This window comes from Myotis davidii, unplaced genomic scaffold, assembly GCF_000327345.1.
Source record: "Myotis davidii unplaced genomic scaffold, ASM32734v1 scaffold370, whole genome shotgun sequence".
Lineage (NCBI taxonomy): Eukaryota > Metazoa > Chordata > Mammalia > Chiroptera > Vespertilionidae > Myotis > Myotis davidii.
The window spans coordinates 5,778,914-5,789,158 of NW_006288615.1; the positions used below are offsets into that span (position 1 = coordinate 5,778,914).

General features: G+C 52.3%; 1 protein-coding gene across 3 annotated transcripts in view; it reads left to right on the top strand.

The window, feature by feature from the left end:
• Positions 1 to 5,522, top strand: part of ACKR3 (atypical chemokine receptor 3) — an 11,788-nt gene extending 6,266 nt beyond the window's left edge. For all 3 annotated transcript variants that reach the window (XM_006760465.2, XM_006760464.2, XM_006760463.2), the window contains one exon: positions 3,645 to 5,522. In XM_006760465.2, the coding sequence (XP_006760528.1) occupies positions 3,671 to 4,759 (1,089 nt within the window). In that variant the 5' untranslated portion in view covers positions 3,645 to 3,670 and the 3' untranslated portion in view covers positions 4,760 to 5,522. The remainder of the gene's footprint in view (positions 1 to 3,644) is intronic.
• Positions 5,523 to 10,245: the final 4,723 nt, after the last annotated feature.

The window sequence follows — 10,245 nt, forward strand, 5'->3', positions numbered from 1 at the left end:
TTCTTTCCCGACTCCGTCCACACCTTTGGGAACCCCTGGGGCTGGACCCAGGCAAGCCCCAAGAATGGCTGGTTCATTCCGAGGCTGGTGAGGGCGCCACCTCCAGGTCCTGGTGGCTACCAGCCCCACCTCTGCCTCCCAGCAAAGCAGACCAGCTGCACTGGCCAGTGCAGAGGCGCTCACACGTGTACACTGGGGCTCTCAGCTCTGTGTCCTGGACAAGGGGCCCCCTGCTTCGGCTGGAGCGGAGCAGAGATGCCGTGCAGGTGGTCAGGGAGCTCACGTGGCCACAGGTAGCCCCAAAAATGGCTGGTTCATTCCGAGGCTGGTGAGGGCGTCACCTCCAGGTCCTGGTGGCTACTAGCCCCACCACTGCCTCCCAGCAAAGCAGACCAGCTGCACTGGCCAGTGCAGAGACGCTCACCCGTGTACACCGGGCTCTCAGCTCTGTGTCCTGGACAAGGGAGGCAAGCCCCAAGAATGGCTGGTTCATTCCGAGGCTGGTGAGGGCGCCACCTCCAGGTCCTGGTGGCTACCAGCCCCACCTCTGCCTCCCAGCAAAGCAGACCAGCTGCACTGGCCAGTGCAGAGGCGCTCACACGTGTACACTGGGGCTCTCAGCTCTGTGTCCTGGACAAGGGGCCCCCTGCTTCGGCTGGAGCGGAGCAGAGATGCCGTGCAGGTGGTCAGGGAGCTCACGTGGCCACAGGGGGTTCAGTAGATGCTCCTTCCCTTCCTCCACCCCCAGACTTTGCTGGGCACTTAGTGGCCAGGCCTTAAACAGGCATCTGCGTAGACAGTTCATCGTCTGCGTTCCATGCCTTTGTTCATATTAGGCTCTGAGAGCCTTCCTTGTTAAAACTTAAGCCGATGATTTAGGCAGATTCTGTTCTCTGGTGGGGTCCACGCTGTCAGTGTAATGGCATGAAATGAGCCTGCCCTGCCCCCCCACCCCCACACCAGGCCTCCCAGACACAGGCTCAACACCACACAACGGGGCCAAATCATAGTCTTTTCTCTGGACACACCCCTGGCTCCCCACACTTAATGCATGAAAAATACCGAGATAGCAAAGGCTAAGTGATTGGGTGGCATTTCCCCTCCCGGTTTCCCATTTGACTCTGCAGAGGATTCGATGGCTGTGCTGTTTCCCACCTCCTTTCTCTGCGTTTCCCTTCCTGTTCTGACCACCAGAGCCTTCTGTGGCAGAGGTGGGGGCACTGTGTTTCCCAGAAGAAGGCACGTGGGCCTTTGGTTTCGCCTCCTGGGCTAATTGGTGATCAGTAATCAGTGATCAATGATCAGTGATCAGCAGGGCAGCTGAACTTCACAGTCCACCCACTGCTGGACGATCCCCACTGTGCCCCCCGGGAGAGGACGGCTGCGGGGAGGTGTGCCTGGTCATGAGTGACCGTGGTCACTGAATCAGCATTTTACTGCCCAGCCGGCAGAGGCAGGAAACTCTGCCCCACCAGGCGGGACTGAGAGGTGCAGGGGAATGGAGGGGCCCAGAGGACTCATTTGCCTGCTGATTTCCTGGGGACCGCACACAAGAGGCAGGTGTCCCCTGATTTTGTACCCCTGGCCCTGAGTAGGTCCGTCTGTCCATGCCTGAGTGAGCTGGGTGTCTCCTGGGGTGAAGAAAGACATGGGGGAACTTGGCATCTGCTCAGGCTAACAAACGCCCCTGTGATCGGCCCAAACCCCAGGATTTATGGCTGTGGCTGAGGCCTTGTAGGCTGTGCCAATGCGGGTGGAGAAGGAGCCCCAGCCAGGCACCAGCCGAGTGGCTTTCCGGTCCCAGGACCCAACCCACCTCTGTCTGGCTGCCTGGCTGTGGCTTGTCCGAGCTCCTCCATCAGCAGTGGGACACTGAGACCTGGGTAGGTCACCTCGGGGGGAACCAGCTGCCTCTTACAGCCCAACAGGAGAGAACTCCCAGAAGCCCGCAGGCAGCCTCTGGTGACTGGGATTCAAGGGTAGGTTGTCTGCCCCGGGTTTTGAGGCTGAGGAGCCAGCTGGTCCGGGGAGGCAGCAGAAAGTCTCATTTCGCGGGGACTCTGTCCATTTATCCCGGAGGTGAACCAACTGCGCGTCTTTGTGTTAGCTCCTGCATGTCTCCATGGTGGGGACACAGATTACTTTGCCTGGAAGAATCAGCTTCAAATATGCAGCAAGAACTAAGCAAGGGTATGCTTTTCACTAAAGGGAGGGGGAGGGCAGGGAGAAGTTTTAGCGAGCATGTGCTGTGTTAGATTCTGCTTTAGGGTCTTTAGTTTCAAGGCACCGGTGTCCTGAGAAGTAGTGGGAAAACAGGTTAACTTGTCTCAAGTTAGTGAGGAGCCAGAATCCCATCCTGGATGGGGAGTAGGAGGGCAGGGCGGGGGGAGGGAGGGAGATCTGCATTCAGGGGGAGCTTTTCCCAGCTATCTCTTCATACTGTTAGCGTGGCCACCAGGGCACTGACCCACGGACGGACCATTGACTTCCCTCCCTGGGGAGTTCTCATGTGTGACCTGGAGTCCACTTGGCAAATAAACTTGACTTGGTCAGTTATTACCTGGGACAGGTGAGAAGGAAGCACCAGCACCTAACCCTCAACATGGCCCATGCTTATTTTCATTTTACGTCTCCTCTCATAGTCACGCGGACCCAGGGCTGTGCCATGGAATGATTTCAGGGCCCTGGGGGGACAGGGCAGTGGTAGAGGACAGGCCCTGGCAGCTCCCATAGCTGATGAATTCGTGGAGGAATCATTGCCCAGCACAGTGGTATCTTGGGCTGGATCCTCCGTGGGTGCTACATGGGGACAATTCAGAGTTGGCCTCACGTCAGGTCAGCGGGAAAGACAGTTGAGAAACTCGTCGGCCGCTCCAGGAAGGCAGCCGGCGGTGATTTTTGTGCTTCGGGTCTTGGCACACATTGTTCTCAAAGCAACTGGGCAGATAGAAGATGGGAAGCCAGGCGCTGGCCCAGCGTTCGAGGCAGCTGCTTGTACACCCTGGGTTGGGAATCACACAGCAACACCAGAGTCTGCGGGCCTGGAGCTCGGTCAGGCTGCAGGGTGCTCGGCACGCTGACCACGTTTCCAGGGGTCTACACGTCTGCAGACGGGGGCGGCAGGAGACCTGGGTTTATGTGCTGATTTTGTAGACGGGTGAAAAGCACTAGTCCCATTTTTAATGCAAATTTGGAAGAGAATCTGAATCAATTTCATTGAGATACCAGAGCAGGGCACTGGTAGGAAACAGATCAATTTTGGGGGGTGTAGGTGAAACGCCTCCACTGTCCACTGAGAGCCAGCCGGCCATCCGCATCAGCTGCCTGACATTTCTCTGGCCCCTGGATTGTGCTGATTTCACACCCTGGGCACAGCCAGGCTGGTGATGTCTTACAAACACAGCCGCGGAAAGATAGAGAAAGCAAGCACTGTGTCTTTGAGCACCATGTGGCTTTAGATTCTGCGTGTGTTTGATTTTGTTTGGCGGGGTTCAGCTCAGGTTGCTTTCTTTAAAAATTCTACAGAGCCGGAGTGAAACAGTTGCGTGTACGGGCGCTGAAAAAGCATTTTGACTGAAACTTGAATGTTTCCTAACGAAGCGATTTTTCTCTTCCATCTTTTTGGTTTGATTTTTTTCATGCAGGCCACTTGATCGCTGCCCTCGACACCATGGATTTGCATCTGTTCGACTATTCAGAACCAGGGAACTTCTCCGACATCAGCTGGCCATGCAACAGCAGCGACTGCATCGTGGTCGACACCATGACGTGCCCCAACATGGCCAACAAGAGCGTTCTGCTCTACACGCTGTCCTTCATCTACATCTTCATCTTCGTGATCGGCATGATTGCCAACTCCGTGGTGGTCTGGGTGAACATCCAGGCCAAGACCACTGGCTATGACACACACTGCTACATCTTAAACCTGGCCATCGCCGACCTGTGGGTGGTGGTCACCATCCCGGTCTGGGTGGTCAGCCTTGTGCAGCATAACCAGTGGCCCATGGGTGAGCTCACTTGTAAGGTCTCTCACCTCATCTTCTCCATCAACCTCTTTGGCAGCATCTTCTTCCTCACCTGCATGAGTGTGGACCGCTACCTGTCCATCACCTACTTCACCAACACCTCGAGCCACAGGAAGAAGGTGGTTCGTCGTGTCGTCTGTGTCCTCGTGTGGCTGCTGGCTTTCTGCGTGTCCCTGCCCGACACCTACTACCTGAAGACTGTCACATCCGCATCCAACAATGAGACCTACTGCCGGTCCTTCTACCCCGAGCACAGCGTCAAGGAGTGGCTGATCAGCATGGAGCTGATGTCTGTGGTCTTGGGCTTTGTCATTCCTTTCTGCATCATCGCCATCTTCTACTTCCTGCTGGCCCGAGCCCTCTCGGCCTCTGGCGACCAGGAGACACACAGCAGTCGGAAGATCATCTTCTCCTACGTGGTGGTCTTCCTGGTGTGCTGGCTGCCCTACCACGTCGTGGTGCTCCTGGACGTCTGCTCCATCCTGCACTACATCCCCTTCACCTGCCAGCTGGAGAACTTCCTCTTCTCGGCTCTGCACATCACACAGTGCCTGTCCCTGGTGCACTGCTGTGTAAACCCTGTGCTCTACAGCTTCATCAACCGCAACTACAGGTACGAGCTGATGAAGGCCTTCATCTTCAAGTACTCGGCCAAAACAGGCCTCACCAAACTCATTGACGCCTCCCGGGTGTCGGAAACAGAGTACTCCGCTTTGGAGCAAAACACCAAGTGAGGCCCCGTCTCGGGATGCGTGTGCTTGCTTTCAGCAGGGCTCCCAGCCGCCTGGGGGCTTAAGACAGGAGCAGCGTGCCGAGGGGGAGGCGTGCACTGTGCTTCCTCCCCGCCTCTCTCATGCCTGCGTGGCCATCACGTGACGGTGACCCCGACAGTGCATTCCGCAGGGCTGTGCCACCAGCCGATGCCACTTGTCAAAGCCGGTGGCCGGAGGGGCCTGCCTGCACTTCTGTACAGTAGGACTCTCTGTGTTTCCTGAAGGTTTTCTATGGTGATTTGTATTTAAATGCTAAAACTTTATTTTCTCACTCTTGGCATACCTTATAAATGTATCAGAAAGTTTAAATATTTTAAATGCTGTATGGGAAGTATAACGCTGACATGTAATCGTGTTGTAGTTTTAATTAGCTTGACTTCGGTTTTGACTACGGATGGCGTTGACTGTTAGCTGTTGTGAAATTATACATAAATATATAAATATATACATTTCTGCCAGCCTCGGCGGAAATGTTTTATTTACGACAGTTTTCTATCTGGGTGGCGCTTTGTACTGGCATGAGGTGTGCGACGAGAACTGCTCTGTAATGCAGTTTCTGATGTTAATAGTATCTGTAAACTTATATTGAAATAAAACAACAAAGAAAGCAAAATCGTTCCAGGCTTCAACGCTGTGCATAAAGCAAACGGCGTAGGTCAGAGAATTTGCTCAACCTGTAAGTTATTGTTTTAAAAATAAAGATCATTTTGTTTTTCCTAAAAAAGGCATTTGGGTCTGTTTTAAAAGCATGTTTGGCATTTAGGTGGCGTGTATGATGATAACTTAAAAATACACACAGCATATACAGGTCAACATATAATGAATATGTTTTTAAAAGAGAGTACTACCATACAGGCAAAACACCAAATGATGCCAACTTGGGTGAAACGGTATATAGAAAAAATATTTGAATGCATTGAGTTTTTTAAAAAGTTTATTTAAATTTCACGTAACATGTTTGAAGGAGGGGAGGTGGCTGGGAGGTGCAGCTGTCCAGACAAAGTTGGTACCAGAAAGTTCCCAACTGCTCTTGGCCCAAAGGGTCCAGGGCGCAGCACTCACGGGTCCCCAGGGCTACACATCACAGCCCTTGAATCTTCCTTGCTAGGGTTCTGTGACTTAAAGCCGTATTTCCTTCCTCTGTTCAGGAAAATCTCTTCATTTACAGACTAGCCCATCAATGACCTTATTCTTGAGGCCATGCAATGACTGAGTTACCAAATCAACCTACATTGCTAATTAGAAAGAGCACAGAATGGCCGATTCGGCTGAGCCCTCACCACTGGACACGGGCCACAGCAGTGACAGAGACATCGGCCGCAGGTTCGTCTGGGCAGGAGCTCAGAGAAGGCCTGGCTCGCCAATGCTCCCTCATCACGTCCAGGGTGACGGGACCGATTTGCACAGAGAGCAGCTATCTGCCCACGCAGAGGTGGCCTGGGACCAGGAGCTGTGAATGCGCACCGAATGGGGTGAGGGGATGGCTGCTGGCTGCAGGGAGATCCCCACAGCTCCCTCCTGGAGGTATGGGCTTTGCTCCTAGCTCAGCGATGTCTCTGGGTGGACACAGGTGCTGAGATTTCAGTTCTCCGGGGCGATGGTTAAGAGATTGAAAGGCCCTCTCCAGTTTTATGGAATACTTCCCCTCCTGCCCCCAGCCCTGGACTCCCGAGGAGGCTCCTCCACAGCCTAGATGGCACACGCACACGCAGGGCCCGCTAGGATCCCAGATCTTCATTCCAGCAACCTGATACCCAGTGATTCGGGTTGGGGAGGGTGTGAGAGGAAACAGACTCATTGCAGGCAGTTTGCATTTGCAGGGCTGTTTTCTTTCTCCTTCTGGGTGGCTGATGAAAGCCCAACTTCACACAGTGCCAGCAGAGTCTACTTACCTAACACACCTCTGCACTCTCACACGCGCACATGCGGATTCGTTACCCTACATGTGACTAACACACGTTTCCTGGACATGATGTCCATGGTCACATCCAGGATGGTCCTACCCAGGGACTGAGTCACAATGTTGAGGTCCATCTCCTAGAATCTGGGGCTGCCGCCAGAGTGTGGGCAGCTGAGTGTGTGGTCCAAAGAGCCGCCACTATGAATGTCCTGGGGAACTTGGTGAAACCTCAGTTTCCTTGTTTATGAAGCCAGATGTGCTAGTACCTGCTTCCTAGGGTCACGGTGATGATCAAATCCTGCAGTCCCTGTAGGCTGTCCTCAGGGTGCCGGGACACACCACTGCGTGCTCAGGCTGCACCCGTCTGTCCACAGTCTCTCAGCACAGAATGCATTTGCTTTGCAAGAAACAGTACATTTCAGAGAAATAAAGTGACAGCCCTCTGCCTGTGGGAAGCGACTAGAGAAGTAAGAAACATCTGCCCCAGACAGTGGTTCTCAACGGGGGTGACTGTCCCCCAGGGGACACCTGGGAATGTCTGGGGCCATTTGTGGTTGTCTCCACTCAGGGTGGGGTGCTGTTGGCATCTAGTGAGGAGAGGCCAGGGGTGCTGCTCGACACGCTGCACAGGACAGGCCCACGACAAAGGCTTCCTTAGCCCCAAAGGTCACCAGAGTTGAGGTTGGAGACCCAGTTCTAGGATAAAGCCAACCATTTAGACAGAATTCTGGATGGTATTTATCACCTTTGCGATGTGCTCTGAGCAGGAACTTCCACAATCTCAGGGCTGGGGGTACATCCTGGGGTCCCTAGAGCCTCATTTTTTTTTTTGCCCCTAACCTCTGCATGGGTATATGGATGAGATCTACACCAATATTCTCGTTGTGCCTGAATATTTCAATGACAAGTATTTGTTTGGTTCATTAACAGTTTACATAAAAGATGTGCTCATGAAAAAGGTACATGCAGATTAAATGGTAGTCACACTTTAAGTGTGGTTTGAACTTTCGATTTAATGTTTACCATCTTCCCTTTAAAAGTCCCCAGCAAGAGCATCATGGTCCATGGCCGGGCGGCACCAGAAGCCCGGGTGACCGCTTCAATTCTGCTTCTCAATAGCTCCACGACGTGGGCAGTGTTTTCACTATGAACTTCAGTTTGCTCACCCTCACAATGACTTCCACACCTCCATGGAAAGGCGGCTGCAGAGGTCAAGGGGAGCATGTATGCCAATAAACACTGCTGAGTGAATGAATAACAGGATGAGCGAGTGCTTAGAAACCGTGGCGGGCGGGCCACACCGAGGTCCCTGAGCACTTCCCGAGCTTTCTGCATGTTTCAGCCCATCCGGCCCAGTGCTTAACTGACACGCCGTGTGGGCGGACGTAGCATCAGCATACATCACACCTCGTGCATTCAGGCTTGTCTGAAGTCCACCAATGGGTCACCTGTGTGTTGCTGTGGGTCACCGCATACATGATCGCCATCTAGATGCTCAGGTCCTGCTTCCCAGGGACTGAGATACTTGGCCGTGGAGGGAGCACTTGTCCTCATGAAAGAGGCCTGGTTATCGGTATGGTATGTGGAGAGCGATGGGTAATTTTGGTGTTTTTCTTATTTTCAAAAGCTTCCTTTTTGTTGGCTTTTCATATGCTTATAACCTTAGACCTTTCCATGTGGGATTCAGAACGGCTGCCAATCATGTCATTTCTCAGGGTTGGGGGTGGGGGAAGCGGTGGCTTTATCAGCCATTTGTTACAATGTAATGCCCAGAAGCAGCAGAATGGGAAAATCTGAATTTCCATAGTGATTTCTGGAACTAAACTGATTAAAATAATTCCCTAGGTAGGTCGGAATCTTCCCTTTCAGCCAGAGCGCGTCATGGTGGCGATGGCATTAAATCTGCTTGGATGACTCCGAATGTATGTTGGCACGGCAACATGTCACGGGGCGAGCCGCGAGCGTGGTGGTGGTGGTGGCCGGGCCTGTGTGAAAGGGCCCGGGCTGCGCTGCACCCGCTGAATGTGCTTCCTGTTAGCCTTTCACAGGCGAGCGTTTGAGGCTGAGCTTTTCATTCCTTTTGCAGAGCTGCGGTCAATAGGAGGGCCGCATCCCGGTCTCCCCACCGCTGCATTTCTCAGGGGCGGTGTGAGGAGTGCGGACTGTGATTTGTGCGGTGCAGTAAAGAGCATTTGAATTTTGTGTGGAGCCTGAAGTGTTGATGGAAAATCGTCAGATGCCCAGCTGTGCAGCTGATGAATGTCTTTCTCTGGGTTTTTTTCCGCACGCGTACTCGCTCCTTTATTCACCCATCCAGGTCTTTGTTCATTTGATGACGGAGCGGACAAGCTGTGTTGAGCACCCACTGTGTGCCAGGCACTGCACTTGTGTCTCTAAAACAGCGGTTCTCAACCTGTGGGTCGCGACTCTTTGGGGGTCGAACGACCCTTTCACAGGGATCGCCTAAGACCATCAGAAAACACATATATAATTACATATTGTCTTTGTGATTGATCACTATGCTTTAATTATGTTCAATTTGTAACAATGAAAATACATCCTGCATATCAGATATTTACATTACGATTCGTAACAGTAGCAACATTACAGTGATGAAGTAGCAACGAAAATAATTTTATGGTTGGGGGTCACCCCAACATGAGGAACTGTATTAAAGGGTCGCGGCATTGGGACGGTTGAGCTGTATGTATATAGTATAGATGAGCGGCTAAACTAAAGCATGAGAATGGAGAGAGTTGAGAGGCATTAGGAAGTTGGATCAATAGGACCTGTTGACCTACTAGATGTGAGGAATTAAAGAGAGAAATAAGTTGGGATTGGTAACTGGGAGGTAGGGTGAAGTGGTATTCACAGAGATAAGAAATGGAAGGAGACCAGGTTTTAGGAGAAAGATAAGTTCATTTGGGGGCATGTTGAATATGAAGTACATGTAAAGCATAGAGATGAATATAAGTCCAAGAGACAGAAAATTTAGCTTTGGACACACAGATTTGAGAATCATTAGTCTCTAAAACAGCGGTTCTCAACCTGTGGGTCGCGACTCTTTGGGGGTCGAACGACCCTTTCACAGGGATCGCCTAAGACCATCAGAAAACACATATATAATTACATATTGTCTTTGCCGTCTCTCATCAGTAAACACTTTAACGAAACGTGGAGGCACCTGAGAGGTGTCCATTAACGAATAATGAGGTCATTAATCATTGTGTGATGGGAGCTTAATTGTAGGTGGGAATCCAAGGTCATAATGGCGACCTCTACCGCGAGGACAGCTATGAGGCTTGAGGACAAGCACGTGAGGGTGGACAGGGAGACAGTGGGGCATCGGCACTCCGCTCTCACAGGCTATAGAAGGTTCTGCTGGACCTGTGTTCCCAAAAGGACCGGACAGTTCTGCTCACCTCTCCTTGTTCTGCTCCGTGACGCCTGCTGCGGGCTGACCTGGCGGGTGTGAGCAGCGGTTCACAGAGGCAGCAGAGAGAAACTGAGGGAACTTATGACTTTGATTGGATTTAGCTTTAAATTC